This window comes from Falco punctatus (assembly GCF_963210335.1).
Source record: "Falco punctatus genome assembly, chromosome: 3".
Classification (NCBI taxonomy): domain Eukaryota; kingdom Metazoa; phylum Chordata; class Aves; order Falconiformes; family Falconidae; genus Falco; species Falco punctatus.
In genome coordinates, this window is record NC_137582.1 from 62547691 (window position 1) to 62570506 (window position 22816).

Sequence of the window (22816 nt, forward strand, 5' to 3'; positions counted from 1 at the left end):
GTGGCTGCCCACCCTGCCCAGTAACTAGAGCTGCGCCGCACACCCCGGCTGTGGGAGGGCTGCGGCTGGGGACGGCGGGTTCCTGACTGCAGGGGAAGCAGCGAGGGGAGACGGCAGCAGTGGTTCCCAGAGCATGGCAAACTGGGCATGTTAGCTCTTGGCCCGGAAAGATTTTTAAGATGTTAAAGATACCAAACTTGAGGTAAATTCTGGTTTCTGGTTGATGTCTGTTTTTCATGCTAGTGCAGACAGGCTCACGTTAGCAACAAAAGGCATTACCTTACGACACTGTAATTAAGTGGTCTTGTGTGTGATTGGTTTTGCATAGACCATCCTTTCTTTTTTCTTTTTTTTAATTCTGACTTGCCTTTGTGCCAGTGTGAGTCCTCCTTGCTCCCCCATACTTCTGACTTCTTTTCGCCCATCAGGTCAGCAGGCGCAATGGGGGAAGGGTCGTATTTGTTGGGAAAATGGGCAATCCTAGTGTAAGTTGCAGAGTTCTTGAAAGACTTGCTGAACCCAAGTACAAGGCACTGAACTGCAGCACTTAGCGTGCATCAGGAATTAACGTATAGCACATATCAGGCATTGATGTATCTGATGATGTAATAAAGTAGCACTAAGATGACTGGTGGCATTCCTTGATGTGACACTTTCCATTTGAATTTTCAGGTGGAGCAGTGGGCAACACCTTTCCCGTTGTTGCATCTTCCTAGATTGTAAGCTGTGATGGGCAGGACTCTGTAAAGTGTCTATGTACACTATGGTGCTATCTTAAATAAACGACATCCTCAGTTTAAACAAACACTTCTGGGTGTAACTGCTGTAATATAAAATGGGCTGTTGGCTTTCAGAGAAGGCTGCAGAAAAATTATTTTAGTCTGTGCTGTGTAGGCAGCAGGACACAGTACCAGCCTCCCTGGAGCTCCCTGTAAGCCGCACACGGTATTGCCCAAAAGCTCTGTGGGGGTCCTCTGTGCCTAAACTGGTGACTGCATGTGGGGCTAGCAGCCGCTTCGTTTTGCAGTAAACCAGGCAAGACTCATCTAAAAGGATTAGCCTTGACTTGTAAGTAATATCTTTTATTTATCTGATTATCTAAAAGTTATGTAATAAACTATCTTTTTACTCCACCAACACTACTTGCTACCAGTCAGAATCATGCAGGTTATGGGCTAGCCTTTTAATCGAAGCTCCAGGAAGCAGGTCGTGCTTTCACTATCAATTTGTTCAACGAGAAGGCATTTTTGTGAGGTGCAAGTCTTGTCCTGTTAATTTTTCCACAGCTGAGGTGACTGAGGTATGCTTCTTATTTTATTGGAAGGCACCTGCAAGTAAAATCATCAGTAAGGGCTCCTAATTACACACCCTGCTGGTACAATACTTGTCCTTCTTACCCTTCTATAATTTTGTTTCTAACCTAGTTAAACCTAACCTAAAATCTGCAGCAGCTAAGGTTCAGGGCTCTACCTGACCACGCACACACACGTGGAACATGCCCTTCCCAGCTGCTCGGTGTAAGAAATGATGCTTGCTGTCATCACAGTTAGCTCAAGAAGGTGAGAGCAACGCAATGTCATTTTAAAGAACTTTTTATTAGGAACGCATAAACAAGAAATTGAATTTCAGTACCACGTAACATGAAAACAAGCATAAGACAAATCTGTTGCCTTTTTCTGTTAGAGCCGATGCCCCTGGTGTACTTGAAGCTGCGCAGACGGTACATGCGCAGTGACAACACAGAAGCAGAAGAAGTTTGCAGGGGAGGAGCTTTGTGCTCTGGGCCTGTTCATATCCAAAAAGTGCATCTCCTGTTTGTTTGTTTGGGTTTTTTTTTTCTCCTTTATTAAAACAGGGGTTTGGGGAGTGGGAACCAGCTTTAACAGAAATACAGCTCAAATACACTCCTCATTGTATTTTCATTTTGCTTTCTAATTCACAGGTAATGTAACACCAGCCCCTTCAGCAGAAATGTGTCTTTTAAATGCCGTAAGCCAAAGCCGGGCCTTGGCCTCTGCCTGTCCCGTAAGCTGGGCCATGAGACCACAGCCTCCCCATATGTAAGTGTCAACTTCACTGGTGCTTATATTCAACGAACTTCGGAAGCCAACCCCCTGCAGAAGTTGCATCAGCTCATGCCCATGTCCTTTAGTTCTAGATTTAGCAGCCCCTGAAATCCAATTTAACAATCCCGGACTGCAGTGTTTGGCCACAGCCCGTCCAGCAGAAGCCAAAGCATTGCTGGCTCCCACTGTTAAGCCCTGATGTGACTCTGGTTAGAGAAACGCAGGGAGGGCCTGTAGCTTAATGTAAAGGCTATAACTGCATGGGAGGCACAAAAAATGTGTTTTTTCATAAAGTTTTTCACTTGCAGGGTTTTTTTTAATCAAATGGGTTAATAATCAAACCGGTGTTTTCCAGCTGTGACTATACGTTGAGAAGCTTGGCACCTCAAAAGACTATCTGCTTAAACATGTATTTTTTCATTAGCTACAGAAAGGTCTATTCCAAACAGGTTCCTCTAGAACTGTTCTACAAAACCCCTCTCGACAACCTTTGCAGACTGCGGTGCCTCTGTCGTTATTTCAGGACACGGAGCCCAGGCTAGCTGCGCATCTGACACTCGGTTCAGCCAGGAGCTGCCACTGCAAGGCAGCGCCCCGCAGAAGAAACTGAGCAGTTTGGTGCAAATAAACAAGCAAAGCTACTGCCACATAAAATTTGCAGTGCCTATTTGACAGCTGTTTAGCTCCATCTTCTGATTACACCCAATGACACCCGTTGAGTGCAGACTACCACGATAAATTTGATTCACAATTCTTTGCTTGACAAAATATTGTAAAGGTTCAACTATCTGGAATTCAGTGCACCTGGAAGTGGGGCTAAGTGCTTTCAAGTACCGGAAGCCAATGGAAACTTGCAGTGCAGGATCCTACTAGGTCTGACACTGGGCACTCATCTCTTTACCAGCAGCTCTCGAAATTCCTTGAACGGTTTTAGCTGCTTTGCACTCCCTGTGTTTGCAGATGGGGACTCTGGGGCACAGAAGGGCTTGCAGCTTGTGCCAGGTCAACTGAGCAGCAAGAGCAGCTCTGGGATTTTACGATATCAAGCTGGAAACGCAGGGAGGGCCACAGGCTCCCTCTGCTCTGGGCTGCTGGAGCTTGTGGGTGCTACTTGGCGCCCACCCTTTGCACACGGTAGCTGGCACCAGCCCTCCCAGTGGGACGGGGCTGTGATGCTGGGATAGAGTTGCCATGAGGACAGTGCTCCTGAACTTAGGCTTATGAGTCAGGAAACTGGTTTGTGTCTTTGTGTATCATGTCAGACTAAGCTAATGCCCCTCATGGTTCTCCTACCAGGAAACCCTGTTGAGTAGTGATTTCAGGTACTCAAAAAATCTGAAGTAAAAATCAGAAACAACAGAACAGGTCTTTATAGCTGGAATCAATATTCATAAACATTCTCAGATTGGCCTCAAGATACATACATACAAAAGAAGAAGAAATAAACCAGAGCAGCTCCAAGTCATCGACATGGAAATACTATAAAATTTTACGGTAACGTTAACATAACCCATACGCTGTAGCACCAGAGCGCACAGTCACAGCACCTTTGCCTCATGCCCATGTGCTGTCACTGTTTCACAGATGAGACTGAGCTCTTAAGAGAGACATTCCTAAAAGATGTACAGAGCTGCTGGATGAGGTGAAGCATGAAGGTAGCAATCAAGAGTCTAAAGTTGGAGCTTCTAAATTAGTTTTAACCTACAGAGCATGCAGCCAGTAACAAACCATGGAAGGTGACGCTGAACTTGCCTGCAGAAAAAGGGGAGCCTGAAAGAGAACAATGTAATAGTGATAAAAATGTTCTCTCCGCTTCTGGTTTAAAAACTAAAAGCAATCAATCCAAAACCTCTCCAAAAGACTCCCAGCATTTCTCTCCTGGATGGAGATTTCCCAGAGCCTGTACTCGGCCACAGACCATCGGTGTCGGAAGCAGCAACACACCAGTAATGGGGAGCTGGCTGGAAATGACAACTGGGAGCTAATCACAGCACTGGGGTTACACAAGCAGCTTTATTGCTACTCTAAGAGTACTTCAACATGTTTCCGTCACTTCATGCAGCCCAGCCAGCGTTCAGCTGTTGTTCAATCATTTTCATTAACAATTCTTTGCCCAAAGAAATTTCTGACTGATCTCACAAAAAGTATAAAAGCACGAAAAAGAAAAGGAGACAAAACCTTAAATCATCTTCCACATGAATAATTAACACAGACAAGGGCTATAATGGAAAGGCATTTTATTTTTGCCAGGTAACACCTCTCCCTGTATAAAGGAAGTAATGGGGAAAGGTTAAAAACCACAAACGCCCAAAGCACTGCTGTCGCTGTGGCCATTTGGAAGGTCAGGTCTGAGAGCCGCCGCTGTGAGGCAGAGCCGGGTCTGAATTCTCCACAACCGTGTTCACATACAAGACCACAAGACCGATGCTGCCGGTGGCATTTTTAACTCCTTGGGTCTCCTACATTATATTTAAACAGATCTCAGGCATATTAATACATTAAAAAAAATATTGTAAAAATTAATGGAAGGGAGCCCACTGTGCTAGTCCCATGTTCTTGTCAGCAGCGATCCACTCTAAAATGCCTATGGAGTGCAAACTGTATTAGGGGGCTTAAAGCGTTAACTCTAATAAAGAGAATAGCCAACACACATAAATAAGACTAATTTCCTTTTTAAAACGTCGTGGGAAAGTCAATTCCCATTGCATGATTGATGGAGACTTCCTAAATATTAATAAATATATTACACATATTTACAAGCTTCTGATTTCATCCTCTGACGCTAATGTGAAGATCAGACCATAAATAGGACAGCACTGCGGGGACATAGGCAAATGGTTGCAGTGGATTTGGGATGCTAGCGCAAGCAGCGAGATGGAGAGCTAAAAATAGCCCGTTCTGCAGAGAGCTGGGCAAGCAGCGAGCTGTGCTCCTTCAGGCGCTGCGTGACAGACCAGCTCGCTGCTGCTTCTTTTGCGGAATGAAATGCCAGGATAATGCGGGGCAACTGTGCCAGAGAGGAAGGGATGGGAGGGAAGGGGAGAAGCAGCCCTCTGCACCCCACATTTTGTGGAGCCTGCCACAGCGTGCATCAGCAGCCCGGAGGGTTTTTCCCAGGGAAAAAGGGAGGTTATCCAGGCCCTGTCCCACGGCAGCTCCGCGCGAGCGACACGGAGCTCAATCACATCACCGTGGCGGTTTTGTGCAGGCTGGATGATGAGGCTGCGCCACCTCCCCGGGGCCACCCCAGACCCTGCCAAGGCCGGGGGGGGGGGGCACAGGCGTGCCGTGAGGGGCTCATTTCCCTTTGCACACTCAGGATTTAGTCCTTGATCCTGCCTGCTCTGCAAAGTCCTAGATCCCTCTCAAAGGGGAAAATAAATGTGCGATACTCTGCACCTCAGTGGCTTGAGGATACCAGGGAAGAGGGCTGCGAGCAGGGGACACGGTGATTGTAACGTGGCCGGGACATTTCCAGGAGAAAATGGTAAGAACAACAGGGGAGATGCAAAGTGAGATTTCCTGCATTTCTATCGGTCTGGTTTTCCTGACGCACTGTGCAGCAAGCACATGGCCTGGTTTTGGCACAGAAACAAGAAGTGCTGATGTGACGGAGATCAGGCGACCCTTCCAGCAGCAGCAGCAGACCTTTCCAATCAGCCTGTCTGTGCTGCTCACCTCCTACATCCCTAGCTCATGCCAGTACTCCAGATGCTTTAATATGCAGGACACTCTTCCAGAGGTACCCTGAGGAGAGGGCCTTGACACCTGACCTTACATGGGGCAGCTACGAGGGGGAGTTAGCCTTGAGCTCTGCTTTCCTGTTTGCATTGGTTCAGAAAAAAATCAAACCATTATTTTCAGTAAGCCCTGCATATGCAAAAATCCTCATTTTCCAAGGGGGCGTTTAAAGAAAAATAAGGATGGATGAGTCCCTGCAAAGGTTTAAGGAGACTTTTGCATGTGCTTTTCAAATCAACTGAAAAGAGATGATATGAGTGGCTGCTCCAAAGGCTGCAGTGTAACATGCAAAGACCCTTTGAAGGGGAAGCCGTGTTCCCCTGGGCAACAGGAGGCAGCCCGCTGTGGGGGGAACCCACCCAGCCCTGCTGCCCCACAGCCTCTGCGCCGGCCTCCAGCGCGCCGTGCCAGGGCTGGTGGGGCAGCCCGCCTGCTGCTGGGCTTTTCAATCCACCAGATTTGGACAGGAGAATCCGTTTTGATTCATACATCTTTAAAATCATGTTACAGAAATCCAGTGCCAGCTACTTTGGAGCAGTTCTGAGGTATCTCTCATTAATCTGAAGTATAGAAATGTTAATAAATAGATCTGAAACTTTTCTGCTATGTCATTCTATAATACACTGCTATATAGATATTAAATATGCCTCAGGGTATTAAAAAATTATGAAAAAGTTACAGTAGTTGATTTTCAAGTATTAATAACTTGGCTATGTTAGCTTGGTTTTAAATACCAAAATGATCTGGCCCCAAATTATGGAGTAAACTCTGGCTATGCCTGAATTTAAAAAAAAAAAGTGTTTTGAATATAAAAAAAAGTGCAAAAAAGCATAAGATGTCAGTTAACGTTTTAACATTGTTGGAACTTCTAAACAACTAGTATAGCACTCTTTCGTGAGTGAATTAAAAAGTTAAAAAGAATGAAAAAAGATTAAAGAAAAAAAAGAGAGAGATTGCTCCCAATCTGAGACAGCACTGTCCCAAATTTCAGCAGAAACACAAATTTTTACAGCCAAGTTATAAACCCCAGAAAAAATGGGGTTATCAGTGGATATGCTGTCAGACATAACTATAGCAGTATTTGTGTGCTCCATTATAATACAAATGTACACCTTACCCACCATTTTCTCTGAGTAACCACAAGAACAACTTTACAGGTATTCAGTTAAGATTAGAAGCCTCCCTTATTTCCCATCCTCCCCATAAACTGTACAACTCTGTCTACTACTAAAATTCACTGCTACTAGTAGTCATCATGATACATTCAAGATAGAAAGTAAACTACTAAAACCTGCTCAGGAGACACTTAGAAGTACACTAAGGCTTCGAAAGTACAGCAGCTCAGGGGAACGGCCAAACACACGGGCGAAGAGCTTCGCCGTGTATTTTGCCCTAGCACACAGACACTGCGGAGTCCCGTGCCGAACCCTGATCTCAGAGCAACCGAAACAGTTCAAAGAAAGATGGTTCTGACCACAGTCGTTCACACTGGGTGTCCGGTGTGCAGTATGACCTTTTGCTGTTTTAACTAGGACATGAGCATTACTAGGGTGGTAATGCCAATATGACTTACTGTTTGCTACTGTGCTAACACTGACACTTTGTTAGATTTGGTTCTCCTTTAAACATATGTTTTCAGCTCATCTCCTGAAAATGATTCAAAGTATGGTTAAAAAAAGATCGAAAGCAAGAAAAAGGCTTTCTAGTTTCAATGCACACACACAAAAGAGGCAACAATTTCAAACTATTGATTTTCTTCCAGTGCGAGCAGCTGACCTGTTGCATATCATTCTGCACAGAACTAAACATAGCGTTCTGTGTCTCTGGGAACCATTGGAGTAGGAAATCCTGTGATCTAATGCAAATTCAAGCCAGTCAAGTGAAATGAAGCAACGGAATGATAATCCAGTTTCCGTGACCTTGCTCATGGACGATGACCTCATGTAGACAAAAGCAAAGAAAAAGGCACAAGGCTCAGATCTCGTTGATAGTCCTTTCAGAGGGGCAGTATTCAGAGGTTCCCGGTGACGACATGTAGAAGGACTGCGTTTTCCTTTTTAACCTGGCTCGCTTGTTGGCCAGAGATAGACTGCGCCGGCTTGAATTGATGATTTCTGAAATAAACTTCTTGCAGTCCACACACACCTCCATCGTGCTCCAGTCCTCCATTAATTCTTTGGGAAACTCTTCATGTGACTTATCCACAGATTTGGACCTTGAGGTCAACCTGAAAGGCAAAAGAGCAGGACCTGTCACTTATTTAGCAGCATGGCAGTGGGCATCAAGGGACGCCTTCAGGAGGCAGCACATCAGAACGGTCTTGATTTAAATCTTCCTTTCTCCTTCCCCAGAAACGTTAGGGAGACCTAACACCAGAGAGCACAGCGTCTGCCTGGTTCGACAAGATTGCAGGGTCACCAGCTGAGGGCATGTGTAACACTTACGTTGGCAAAACCAACCTTACTAATAACTATAAATAAAGAATGCGTTTGGCTAATTGACACAGCATCATAGCACTAGTTATTTATGCAGAGGGTTTATATAGTAGATCCCCTCAAAAAGGAGCATTCTTTTTATATTTAATTTCTTCATTAGCTTTGACAACCATCTATGTGTAAGATATAAAATCAGTAGGTAACTTGACAATACCAAAGTGAAAAAAATATTGAAAATTAGAATTAGAAAAATCAGGGGGAAAAAAAGATCTACCTCTGCAAGAAGTCATTGAATTCCCATTCAGTGAGTGATTCTAGCCTGCAAGATTTATCTCTGGAAAGTCTATTCATACCAGAAAAAGACAAGCTAAGGAAATTTTTGTAGAGGTCCTACGGAAATACAGTTATCCCATTGCTGACTCATATTATTTTTCACCTGTAATGTGAAAAAGGTTTGAGACACACTGTTGGTATTTCTATTTTGGTAAATCAAAGCAGTAAGTGGGAGAGACATGGATTTTCAGGCCTCAGAAAAGTTACTACAAGCATTAGACACATTGGCAACTACAAAACAGGTAGACAGCATCTTCTTAATGATTGATAACTCAATATGAAACACTTCGGAAGCATTTGAAATAGACACATGTGAGCTAGGGGTGTTTCTCACCTGGACATGCTTCGCAATGAATGGTGGTGACTGGTAGAGGGTTTCTCTGGCCTCATAAAGCTCTCTCCTCTTTGCAAGGTTGAAGGTCCCAGTGAGAAGATGGGGAGAGTAGAATATGGCTTTGATGGCAACCGCATCTGTTGAGAGTACCAGAAGGAACATGAAGTATCATTACAAACATTACAGCTTTTTAGCTGATCTAACCATAAGTTTACTTACTTTTTTGCAACACTGTGAGCATACAGGCCTGTGTAAGAAAGCAAGGGCATAAATTATTTCATTAGGAAAAATATTTAAATCAAGAATAAGGGATAAACGTTTTCAGGAGTGAGAATCCTCCCCATCCTCCCCTTAAACAAACACTTTTATATTTCAAGTTTCTTCAACGTAATAACTTTAATCACTGCATGAAGCTAAAAGCAAGGAGAAATGCTAAACAAGAACCACAGCTAAATTAAAAAGGAGGGGGTGTGTGGGGGGTGGAGAAAGCTGTTTTTCCTCTAAAGAAACCTCCTTTGGTGAGACAGTAACTGTGATTCCACAGATCTCCAGACTTACTGTCTCACTGTTCAACTTAAAATTTTTAATTTTGCCTGCAAAAGATTCCTTTTCCCTTCTCCCCCCGTCAGTACTCCAAACATAATCCAAAAGGTAAATTGCCTTGAAATGTGTTCCCCAACAACAGAGATTATGGAACTGTTGACTGGGGAGTCTGAGTAAATTCCACCTCACTCTCCCATGAGCACAAAAGAACATATGACTATTCCTCTCACCTTAAAGCCAAGAGTTTCTGCCCAAGGAATCAATTCTTAGATTGTCACTTAGGAAGGAACTGGTTTTGCATAATTTTTTTTAATATCAACTGTTACAGAAATAGAAACAATCAACAGTATGCAGTGGAAACACCTGAGAGTTTCTAACGTATAAATCAGTATTTTCCCCTCTGAAACGGTACCCCTTTATTAACAGATACTAAGTATTTACCTCTTACAGAACTGACAAGTGTAAGACCAGGTAAAGAAAGAGAACCTTCTTGTTCGACAGCAAAAGCAGAGCTACAAGAACAAAGGAGTCCACAATGTTAGGCAAAGTCCCACACAGTAATGACTTCATCTATCAAACTGCTATCAGCGAGAGCACAGTTGCAGTACCACATCCAGTCCTGGGGTCCATACTTCTACAATGACATTAAAAATAATGGTCCAGAACTGTATATTCATATATTTATAAACACACCTTTAATTTTTTACCTAAATTAAATAATTGTCAGTTATTTACTAACTTCTTTTACTTCTCCTTCACTGATGTTTATATCATTGCTACACAAAAAAGAAACAGGAAAATAAGAGTAACAGCAGTAAGGAAGGGTAACAGTTACAACTGAAGAACATAAGAACAAATGGGCATAAATTCAGCCATGAATACATTCAGACTGGAAATGGTTCCTAACCACCTGGGCCAGGTCTGGGACACAAAAGATTTTGCCTGTGATAACATTTGATTATTTTCTTCCAATCTTACATTCTTGAAAACTCGAGGAGGTGCAGGAAAGAGCTATTATAGCAATCTTACTTGAGGAAAACCTGCTTTATAGCCAGATAAGAAATCCCACGTATTCAGTTTATTCAAAGGAGATAGGGATCACAGCTTAAGAATATTTCTAGGAAAGAAAGGCATTGAACAATGAAAAGTTTTGCAGTGAAACAAAAGATGACATACTGAGATCCAGAGACTCACGTGAGGCTACATAAATTTAGTTAGAAATAAAAGTGAACGATTATAATAGCAGGGTAAATTAATTAAAGCATCAACTTACTTTGAGATTTGATAAAAACTCATTACTAAGCTTTATATATCAAGACAATAGCCAAGAGATGAATCTAATGAATGACATTTTAAGATTCTCGTTCCTCCACCTACAGTGTATTAAATGTTTATATTAAATCTGCATACTAGACACAGGTAGGCCTGTAGGTAAAACACACCGTGAAGTCAAAATACACTTGCTGGAGGTGTTCAAGAAACACAAGTCAAAAGTGGGAGAATATGACACTGCTTCTACTGGTAAATTCCAATTCCCAATCTGCAGTTTACAGAAAAAAATGCGTTAGTTAATGGATTGTCTAATATTCAACCTCCTTCTGGGGTCACATGTTGTCTGACTTCTCTGAAGGCTTTCATTCCCTCTTTGCTTGATAGTAAGGATTCATATGAAAAACTTGTAGCTCCTACACTTATCTGTAATTCTATTTTCTGGAATAGAACTGCTAAGCAATGCTGCAGAAGGCATGGGGACAGAAATCGCTTCCATCAATGGAGTTCAAAACTTACAGATACGCTCTGGTAATTGCAAACACTACTGCACTTTTATAGACAATCTGAACAAATAAGATATTCCCATGAAAAGTTTTGACGTTTCTGCACATAATCCAAGGAAGCTGACCCACGCATTACACATTTAGGGGGATGTTTGGTAGGTATCTCCTCTTTCTCTCCAATACAGGGTAAGAAACAAGTGTGTAAATGGGAGGCTGGTGTGACTGGACCCTGTCAGTAAGCTTCGGAGCCTCCACAGACTCAGTCCTACCTTTCCTTTCTTGAGAGCAGTGTAGACGTCTTTATATTGCTGGTACTTTTCCAGCTCTGCCTTCACCAGCACCTGACGGATGTGCATGACCTCTTCCACCGTCAGAGCCAGACATTCCACCGGGTAACAGAACTCCTCCTGGAAGCCAAAAAAACCCATTTTATTTCCAAGCCAAATGGCTTCTTCCAGATTTCAACCTAGACAACCAGCCACCTGGTTAGTAACTCCAGAAACGGAGGGTTTCTCCCTTCAAACTGGAATAGCACTGGCTCATTCGTGGGCATCACATGAGTTCCAAACTGTCAGGAGACTGCGTTAATGTGATCTAAATTGTCTGATGTTCAGCCTTCACAACAAAGACAGTTTTCTTCATCTTCCCTCCTCAAACCACTTGACCCTTCTCTCCATTTGTCTTTTGTTATGAACATTTGTTTCAAACGGATTGACCATCAGGCTTATAATTTGAAAGGGAAAGGTAATTTGGCAGATGGCATTACTTTTAAGTATACTGTTTGAAGACACGCAGTTTCTCTGAGACTTTGTGATGCCCAGAGTGGCCAAGGAAAGTTGTTAGCAGCCCATTCTAGCAAAAATTTTTATTCAGTGGTACCACATCTTGGTGCTCACATGATCAGAATCCCACCAAGACTACAAGAGGTTACATCAGTTCAGGCAGAAAAGTTCTCCTTTCTGCCTGAGGAAAGTAACAGCAGCAATTTAAGCTTTATAGAATAAACTTCAAATACAAACCAGGCAAACTGGTTACCCAATGTTGCATTATTAATGGCAGAAGCTCAAATAGAGACTAACAACACAACCTTCCACTTACAAAATTTTTCACTTGCTCTGTATTACAGCATTTAGGAGAATATTGAGTAGAGAACTTCTGAATTGGGTACCAGAGAATAAAAAGCACCAACCCAATTTGTAATCCAGCCCTGTACTTGATTATACATTTCCAACAGAAAGACAGAAACCTCTGTGGGAACTCCCATCGCTTTATGCTTAGTGAACCTTTTCAGTCAGCCCAGAGGGGCTACTGTGCAGTAACGACAATGACATGTAATGCTCTCTGAATAAGTGAAGGAAATTTCTCCTGCAAATACAAAGACGTGGCTGACAGTTTGGAGATCTCGTTTACAAATTGAAGTGATGAATTGGATTAGTAGTGAAATGCTCCATTTCTATGAACTCAGAGGTCTGTTCGGTCTTTCCGTTAGATTAAAAAGAAAATCCTTCTATGTTGCAGACCTGGCAAACATTAGCATTTAGGAACCACCACATTTTTAAAAACTGTTGTCTTACCTATCTAGAAAGGGAACACAAAGAAACTTCACTCTGTTTAAGGTACCCCACAAAAGACTAGAATTGAGTTAACTTTGTTAGATTTGCCAGCTAAATCTTTGGGGTATAAGAATCACTAGCTTTCTGGAAAGAACAAGCTACATCAAAAGCGACTGCAATTTGCTCTGACGTGTAAAACTGCACAGCCAAGACAAAATAACTTCTGTTCCTTATGAGCAACTTTACAGCTAACTAGCAGCAATCAGCATTTCATTCTGGGTTCTTCCCATAGCAACTGCCTCGCTATGGAGAAGGCATGGCTGAAGGCTGGGGTGAGCTGGGAGAGGAAGTGGGGGGGAAAGTGTGATGCACACAATGCCAGCAAACCCCCTCGATTCTGCATCGTGGGAGGCTGGGAGAAACTGTCTGAGGTGAATGAGGCTGACTGAACGCTTGTACTCAATCAGAGCTTTAAGTCCTTCAGAAATACGTTTCTTACTTGAAGCTCTTCCTTCCCCCTCATGAATGCCCGTTCCTTTAATTTACAGAACGATGACTTCAGGGAATACTGCTCCTTTGAAGAATGTCTGCGGATCTGCTATAGGTGTAGAGCAGGTACTAGGGGAATAGTGTGGGCCTGTTGTTGTACCAATCGAAAATTATTATCACTACAGCAAACAGAAATAGCTAGCAGGCACAGGGGAAACATAGAAAATGTTCACATGTTTAAATGCTAATGTTTTAATTCCAGAGGTTACACAAGGACAACAAAATGTTAATGCAACATTAAATGAAAGATAAATATTATGCTGATTTCAGAAAACAGCTTGATTTCCCCCTCTCCTTCCTTTTCGGAGTAGAAATAAGTACACAAGAAAATCTTTTGTTTCTACACCACCTCTAAGGCATTGAAATTAATTAAAATTATGCTAAGCACTGGCTAAACTTCATTAAACAACGATGCTTTGGAATTATTGCTCAAACTTCCAACAATAATCTGCACCCAAATTAGGCAGCTCCAAGTGAGAGAACTTCAGCTCTGCAACACTCACATACAACAGAACATACTAAAGACAAAATGTGGTTTGAACAGTCTTGATTCTCTGGAATTGTACTCAATACTATTTTAATATTAAAGACAAGTCAGTATTCTTACTTTTAAAGGGAAAAAAAATCTTACTTAAAAATACTATTTTGAACTTAAAGTTTCCATGATCCTCATAAGAATTGGCTTAACACTTTGTGCAATCATTTTGTATACACCGTAATAGCTTAAGGTGTATACATGCAATTTTTTTACACAGGAAGAGCATATAGTAAGAATTACATATCCCTAATGTGAAATAAAGTGCTTTGTAGTCATTCGCAGCATACGCACACCTAATAGGTCCTTATGACTAACACATTTTTACACTAATATATTCCTTGTAAAACTTCTCTAATTAAAGGATGTCACTAGGTGTTCAAATGAGCTGCACTAGTACATTGCAATATGAACGAGTGCTGGAATGGCCTCTAAATTCTGCAATTCACAATTAGTCAAGCAATCTAAAGTCTTGTTGATTTTGCAGACTAATAATTTCTAAGTATTCAGCTGGATATCTCAACTATCAACTCTCTTGCAACAAGTTTTACGCTTTCACTCAACGTTTGGGACAAGAAAAAGCAGGAAAAAAAATCAATTATTCATATTCAATTCTACATAGGGGTAAATTAATTAGTTTTTGTTTTCAGTGGATTTGTCTTCCCTGGTACTAGCTATTAGCTATTCTGCAAGTTCTGATATGTAAGCGTGCTGAGGACTGAAACAACACATAGGTTTTCAAGTAAAACAGATTGCAAATGCCCTTCCATTCTACATAGTGTAACTTGGTAGAAACATAAAACCTTATTCTTTTCAACATAGTCCAAGGATTACAATAGTTTTGCTGGATTTTTGCTGCAGGATCTTCATGTGCTGTAACGTTTAAGGTCTGTCCCATTGAAAATCTTGTGATGTTGCATTTTTAGTTTGCTGTCCTTTCAGAACTGATTTCTTTTCCCCGTGAGGTGATTGAAGACACACAAATACCCTACACACATTGAAATCAACGTCAATCAGGTGCAATGTCCCAGTCTAAGCTTTAATTCTTGCCACAGCTTAGGAAGTGCTCCCCTAGGAGGGAACATGCTGGTGAAGGTGATTTCCAAAGCCAGCAAAAAGAGGCAAACCTTTGTGGGTTTCCACCTGCTCGCAAAAGCTCTCTCACAGAGATAGTACATAGCCCCTGCCACCCCACACATGGCTGCTTCAATGGGATGAGAGCTGAGCAGAGAAGCTGTTTGCATAGTTGAAAAAAGTGGTCTGAAAGTCATCCTTGGAAATAAACTGGTTATCCTAGGAACCTGAACAATAGATAGGAAGCAGAGAAGCAAATGCTGTGTATAAATGAAACCATTAGCTTTGGTCCTCTGGGTCAAGAAAAAAAATGATAATAATAATAATAATGGTAATAATAATAATAATAATGGTAATAATAATAATTAAAAAAGAAAACAGACTACAAAGGCATCCATATGTACATCTCAGGACACTGGCTTCATCTCACTGATAAAGAACCAACTCGGCTCACTACAGCAAGCACACCAGCAAGGCTGACCCCCAACCCAAAAATCACTGAGCTGCCCTGCCCTTCCATGTAGCACTGGTAGGGTGGCATATCAAAAGGACTATGTTTGGCATTCTTCCAAGTTCATTTCCCCTCCCCACCTACTCAGGTCTAAATCCCTCTGTCTGATGAGATGCCAGTTCACAAAACCGTCGTTAGTATGCAAGACAGACCAGTTTTTTGCTAATCCTGCTAAGAGACTGTAGCGAAGTCCTGCCTGTTTTCACTGGCATTGAGGGCTATTTATTGACAAGGCCTCTTTCGCCTTGGAGAGAAACTGCAGTCACGGGAGCAGGTGATAAGAAATGAAACTCCATCAATCCTGGAGGAAGGGATGAAGAAGTGTGAAGTCAAATAAGAAGTAAATAATATTCTGCACTTAACTGAGAAGCGTTCACTCCGGGAACAGCAACGTTACATAGGCAGCATCTGGCGCAGCCACTGAAAGGAGCTGGCATCCCGCCGGGCACGGGGAAAGGCTTGCAGTAAGCTCCAGTGTGGAACTGGGCCAGTGCCCACACGTCAGAAATCATCTACCAAACTAAAATCGAAAGTATTGCGGGAGTTGCCTGTCACACCCTAGAGGGCACTATTGCCAAGTTAAAGACTTAGGTCTCCAGGCATCAAATAAAAGAGGTTCTTATTAAGGGAACATCATTTCACTACCGATTTTCCTTCTTTCTCACTCCACAGCCAAAACCAAGCTAGGTGACAGTTCTCTAAAGATTAAAAAAACAAAACCAAGAAAGCCTCAAGCACAATAGAAACTAGTAAAACCCTTCCCATGTGTCACCACATCAGCCTGACTAATCTAACAGCTTCGACTCCTTTTTCCTTTAGTATTTTTAAGGGGGAGTGGAGTAATTGCATTCGTTTTTCTGAAATGGTTTTATTTTGTATTTCTGTGTTTTTCTAGTCATATGTCAGTGAACAGACTGACAGACCGAAAATAGGTATGCGGTCAAAAAGGTCCTATTAAGAAACTGGTTAACCTATTTAAAATAACAGCCTCGTATATGAGATGTTTAAGTTGCATCATCCCCTCAAATATGTATGAGATCAATGTTATGATGTAACATATTTAGATACACTAAAAAAGTGATGGAGTGAATGTCTCAGTATAATGCTTTCTCCCCTCCTCCCTTTAAACAATATGTCTGTGAATGACTCGGGGCCTATCAGAAAATAAAGCTTGTGCTTCCACATATAGTGAGCGCAGCAGGCAACAACAGGGCAATCCATTTTATAGGACAGCGTCTTCAAATGCATGCTGAAGTAACCCTCCGGCTTGGTTCTGCTGCAACATGTTGTGCTCCAGGTCCACTTTGGCAGAAGAAGTCTACCTGTGTTGTGCATTTATCAAGACGCTATTACCTGACCTTCGCCCGGAGTGAGAAAATACTTTCTATTTGGAAGGATATAATAAACAAAATCCAGCAGACCCTCTGAAAAGAAGAGGAAGAAGCTTGGAATATTTGGAGATTATTTTCTTGTTACTGTTCAACTTTATCATCTAATAGGTTTGGAACCCAGCCACCATCTCTTGGGCCATCAAAAACACTCTTCAAAGCCCATTAATACCACCGCGCTACAGGATTGGGCAAGTGAATATTCCCTTTCTTTCAAAACTAGGATGTGTTTATTGATTTCTCTGTCCACCAGCACTTCATGGGGCATACTTCAAAACCCTGCTGGTAGGAGGAGACTAGGAACACATCCTGCATGAAGTTACAAACCACTAATCAGTATGTCAGCATAAATGAACCAGGATTTCATACCCTTTGCTGTTTGTACTCTGTTGGAAAACAGCTCTCAATTAAAGCTAATTGATCAAATGTACTGTACTTTCTTTTCAAGCAGTAATACAGGTTTTTGCCTCAGTAACTTCATCCAAGTAACACATACAAACCTTGATTTGGATTACTGAAAGAGCTTTCGTATGTATCAACATTACTACAAAAGTTCTTAAGGTGGGAAGAAAACACTCCATTCATTCAGCCATTAACTAAAATACTTCCAACAACTAAAAAAATCCCCCAAATCCCAAAATAGATCAATTGCTTTGGAATTGTCTCTATTCAAATGGAAAAATCAGTAAGGTGAAGTTCATCTGTTTTGGTAACATTCTGAAATAAAATCAAGACATGTGGCTTTACCCAGAGTCCTAATCAAAGTGCAAATGTTTTCTGAGGCACCTGTACCTGGGATTTTGAATAAATATCCTAGAGAGACAAAGTTCAAATCTTGATTTCAAAATGTCTTTAGTAGCCAAGAGCTGTTTCTGAACTGAGGAGTTTTCTTTGAGTCAAGTTCTAATCACACTGAAGCCAAGTTTTAATTTTCATTATACTCTTAGCATGCTTCTTTTTGTCTCTCCTACCACCCACTCCACTTACAAGTGATCTGGAGCTGTGTTTTGAAGGTGGTAGGAATTGTCTCACATTGGTTGGTGTTTCCTTTTCAATGGAGTGTCGTCTCTGAGGTGGCTGCCGTCTCTCGGGCTGTGGTGTAGATGATATGGGCAAGAACTTTGGAGGCACTAAAGATTCAACCAGTGTAAAAAAGTTAGTTCTTGTAAGACAGACTGTTGGACAACATTGCTCAGTACTTAAACCAGCCACTGACTCGGTAGAATTCCCACTATGGGTGGCTGAAGTTACACATCCATACTCAGAGCACCTTCCAGACACATACCACATTCATCACATCTTCCAAACTGAGAAAACAGGAATACTCATAAAACTAGCAAATATAGGGTTGCTACTAGCAGTTACCATTGTATATAAATTCAGTGTTTCAGGGTACTGCTTATTCTATTTATTTTACCATCGTGCACAGAAAATACATGCACAGATAACAATTTCATTACAAAACCTTTCCAGTGAAACTGAAACACCTTGAAACAAATGAAAATTATTGCTACACAGTAAAGTCTGTAAAAAAAATAAATAACTGTGCCTGAAAAATAAGAGATCCTCCCCTCTTCCCCAGAAGTACTTCTGAAAAATACCAGTGATTGCTACACATCTTTCAAACAAGTACATTCACTGCCATGGTGACAGAGATGCAGGAAACACTTAAATTGGTCTTAGGTCAAAATGTGTTTCTGCAGCAACAAATTATTTTATGAGATGAGCATAACTAAACCACCCCCCATTCACTTGTGACCCTCTACAGTTCCACATCAGCTTCAAGTATTGAAAACGTCTGTTTCACAAATATATCCACATACAGTGGAGGCTAACGCCTTCCAATAATTAATCACATTTGACCTATTCAGCAGGTTCTAGTGTTCAACTTTAGTGATTTATTCCATTAACAACACCCAGCTTAAGCTTTCTAGAGAAGTTTCAGACAAAGTTCATAGACCAGAAGACAACAGAAGTGTGTAAAAGTACCCACTGGGCTCTCTCATCAAAACTCACTCTTTCTGCTGCTGGTGCCTTCTTGAAAGGGGTCTTCCACTTGTGAGGGGGAGATGCTGCTGCTACTTGCTGATTTGTGTACTGATTCCTCCTGTGTGGCAAGAGGAAAAGACAGAATTCCTCAAGGATTGTTTTTTCTTCTCTTACTGCTTCTTAGTACACAGAAACAACAAATATCAAAGGTATTTTGCATCACTCAATCACTCAAAGCCCTAGGAGAAGTCCTGAGAAAAACATTGACTCTACACAGGACTGAGTAAATAGAATTTTCAATGCTCATTTTTTTAGAAATTGGAATAAATGGTACATGGTTGGAATTCACTCTATTTAACTATGCATGAAAGAACAAGATCAGAAGAGAGGTGCATGAATCCACTGCAACTTGTTGATCTTCCTCATTGTATTAAAGGACTTTTAAGGATTTGCAGCTACAGGAGATATGTTAACTCAACTGTACATCTCGCACTAGCAAGGAATCAACACTTGGATTCCTCTGGTCTTCAAAGGAATGACATCCACTCATACACATGATCAAAGTAAAGAGAAATTAATCTGATCTTCACTGTCCTGTTCTCTAATCCCTAACCATGGTGCCTTTCTCCTTTCTTCTGTATTTAAAAGAAATCTCATTCATTATATAAGCATGTTTCATCAGAACAGCCAAGAGCAATTCCTGCAAGAAGAATGAAAGTGAAACAGGCTTTGACTAACACCTTTCAGCTATCTAAAGCATTATGCCACCCCAATTATTAAATCCTTTGCTTTCACCTAAAACCTCTGTCTTCAGCCACCAGATACCAGCAAGATGCATGTCATCACAGGAGCCTCCCAAAGGAGCAGAGTTGAAGGACTGAGTGTGAATGCTCTTTAGCTCTAATGTGAATGCTTTTAACCAAGGAGACTTACATCATTTAAGTTGTTAAGATTAACAGATCAAACAAGTGACCTGCTCTAAAATCCAGCAAGTGATTGACCTTCTCTCTCAGATTTCCTTAGTTACATAAATCATAAGCAGAAAAACCTCCACCGGCTGAAAGATTGCTGTCTTTGGTAACAGCAAGTCGGAAGAGAAAAGCTGGCAGGATCATCGCAATGAGCACCATGCAGTACAGGAGAGAGGCCTCTACAAACTCCCATCAGGAGCTCCGTCTTTATACTTAGCCCAAGGGTACGCACTGTATGCGAGGACACCGTGATGTACACTGTTCCCACGTATATGCCACAACATAGCATTCTGCAAAGGGACTCAAACCAGCTTAGATCCCAAACCAACACATTCACTTTAACATACCAAGTGTGACCCCGCAAACCGGTTGCGACAGGAAGCTTCTAGGGAAGTTTGAGCAGCACATTTAACATCAGCTGGTTTTTTTACAGAAACCAGTACAGTATAGCTACAGAGCTAGGTAAGATAGCTTTGCAAATCACTGCTTTTCATGTTGCATGTTTACCTCAAGAGACCACTGGAGAACTTGCAAGACAATGGATACACTGATACCCCTTCTAAGGGGTGCAACAACGTTCACAAGTCTAGTGTTAAACATTTAAATTTTGTGAAGAATAACCCCTGTACAAAGGGAACTACTGAACTTCACACTTTGTAGAAGAGTGGAAGATAACTCTTCCTTTGCCAAAGATGCTAACAAGCTAAGACAAAGAATGAAGCAAGCCGTCAATTAAAAAAACATAACCATGGCACTCTGCTGCTCATTTTTATGAATAGTAGACTATCTGACATTTTACATTTGAGGTTGGATCAACACAAAATCTGCACTTTTCCACAGCAGACTAAACAATTAGAATTGTACATGTACTGAGAAAGCTGCAAATTTAAAGGCGTCACCTTAAAACATCTGAATATATTAGTAACACGATTTTTGTCCAGATAGCTGTAGCTTCATTAGGAAGATACCATTTTTGTATCTGTAGCAAAAAATCAGTTAGTTTGCTACTTCTCTTACCCACACAAAGTAAAATGGCACTTCCTGCTTCCCCTTTGAAACTGTGATTCTAATGGAGATGCAGAAAAAACCAAGGACAGAAAGCAGGACTGGTTTGTACAATATTCAACTTTGCCAGCAAATGGGCACAGGGCTGTATCAGGCCTTCCACCCCTAGTGTTGGGGCATAGGCTGCATCACAACACAGCTGAGAGAAGAACAAAGGGGATGCAGGGGGAAGAAAATGCATCTGCCTCATAGCTCGTTTGGAGCTCAGCATTGCAGGTATTTGCAGCTTGTAATTTAGGGCATAACACTGTCAAAATTTAACACCCAGGGAGTAACTCTAAATATGTTAAGCCAAATTCAAATTGCAGGCAAAGAGGTGGCAGAGTCATTTATAGGCGATCAGGATGACAACACATACTCTCCTCTGTGTGTTATGTACAAAGTAAAAGGAAAGAAATAAAACACTGACAGAGCTATCTTCACTTACTTCAAATGTTCTATGTCCCACTCCCTTCGTCAGCTCACAAAATTTCACCATCGAGCATTTTAATCGTCTTAATTGCTTCACCAGCTACTTCTGTTGACTCAAACCAGTGCAGCATCTGTTCTCTGTGATAGCTCAGTATGGCTGTTTTATTTTTAATTTATCTTTTGCTGTACGTTCCAGAGCTTATACTATATGAATTGCTTGCCTACAGAGCGCTCCCTAATCAATAGTCACAGTCGGACATCTTGTTTTTCCCTCCTACACGAATCACTTCATGTTTCCCTTTACAGAATTTTCTTTTACTGACTTCTGCTTATTTTTCCGTGTGAAATATAATGCTGCATTAGGTTCGGGATGCAGAGAGCTATAAGCTGGGAAGCTGTAAGTTCAAGATCCAACTCTCATTGACAGGTCTTAATATTCCTGCGTCCTTCCCAGCTTCATCCATATTAACAAAACCTCACATAGACTCTATTGTAATTTTAAAGACTGCTGAGAGATTTCAGAATGCAAATCTCTTCTGCATTCAGAATAGATGCACCAAATTATGCACCCACACAAGTCACCCACAGGATAACCCCTAATATAAAGAGAGCCAATCTTTCACAGATCAAGAAAGTATGCAGAGAGAGAAATTTCTCCCCTCATGTATTTCTCCCCAGCTTCCTATCTTTCAGCTTAGATGTCTTTGTAAGCACCCTGTCAGGAAACCCCTCCTTCCCTATTTACTAGAGAGAAAGAGTCAGGGAAGACTGCTTTCCTCAGGCTAAAATTAGCCTCTGTGAATAAACCCTGCCTGCATGTGCTTTCCAGACAGATTAACTTTCAGGAAGGTCCAAACTCAATAATACTACTGGTCCAAAAGACAGAGCTCATTCTTAAGGATGTATTGGTGCTACTTCTTGAGGATGCAGCTTTTAAGCTGGGGAGCTCTTTTAAGCTTTTCTCTTTTTTATGGTTTGTTTGTTTGTTTTTGGCTTTTTTTTTTTTTTTTTTTTTAATCTTTTAACTCCACATTTGGGATTCAAAGTTGCTTCCCCATCTAAGTGGTATTTGCTTGTCCCTATCTGTGAAACATTTGCTGGGTGTTACTTCCCAAGCCTATATAGCGAATGCATGCACTGACATTTGCACCATACTCTGGCACAGCTGATGCTCTTTATTTAACAGCTGGTACAGTGAGGCTGGCTTCACATCTGAGTCCTTTAGTGACAGCTCCTGCATGGGTGCCAGAAGGGTGCAACACATTTGCCTGCATTCCCAAAAGCCTAATTGCTACATACACATAGTGGACAGATACTGGGCATTTAGAAAAATAAGTAAATAGTGGCTTTATGGCCAAAACTGGTATTTAACCTTTTAAAAGTATATTCTCCTTTTTGAGGTATGACCTAATATTTTGAAAGTTCTGTGGGCTGAAAAGGCAGTCATGGAAAATTCAGATGATAATCTGCAAAGTCACTTCTCAGCTGATCAGCAAATTAAGAACTAAGACACAATTCTGACAAATAGACAAGCAAGTTGTGT

At 41.6% G+C, this 22816-nt stretch overlaps 1 protein-coding gene across 4 annotated transcripts in view; it reads right to left on the minus strand.

The window, feature by feature from the left end:
- Positions 1 to 1576: 1576 nt before the first annotated feature.
- SPIRE1 (spire type actin nucleation factor 1) overlaps positions 1577 to 22816 on the minus strand; it is a 133588-nt gene continuing 112348 nt past the window's right edge. For 2 of the 4 annotated variants that reach the window (XM_080378099.1, XM_080378098.1), the window contains 8 exons: positions 18854 to 18944; positions 17825 to 17967; positions 14992 to 15165; positions 11497 to 11634; positions 9894 to 9964; positions 9129 to 9156; positions 8910 to 9046; positions 1577 to 8034 (listed from right to left, as the gene is read on the minus strand). In XM_080378099.1, coding sequence (XP_080234225.1) covers positions 7782 to 8034; positions 8910 to 9046; positions 9129 to 9156; positions 9894 to 9964; positions 11497 to 11634; positions 14992 to 15165; positions 17825 to 17967; positions 18854 to 18944 — 1035 coding nt within the window. In that variant the 3' untranslated portion in view covers positions 1577 to 7781. The remainder of the gene's footprint in view (positions 8035 to 8909; positions 9047 to 9128; positions 9157 to 9893; positions 9965 to 11496; positions 11635 to 14991; positions 15166 to 17824; positions 17968 to 18853; positions 18945 to 22816) is intronic. The other 2 variants (XM_080378101.1, XM_080378100.1) reach the window with 1 other exon arrangement.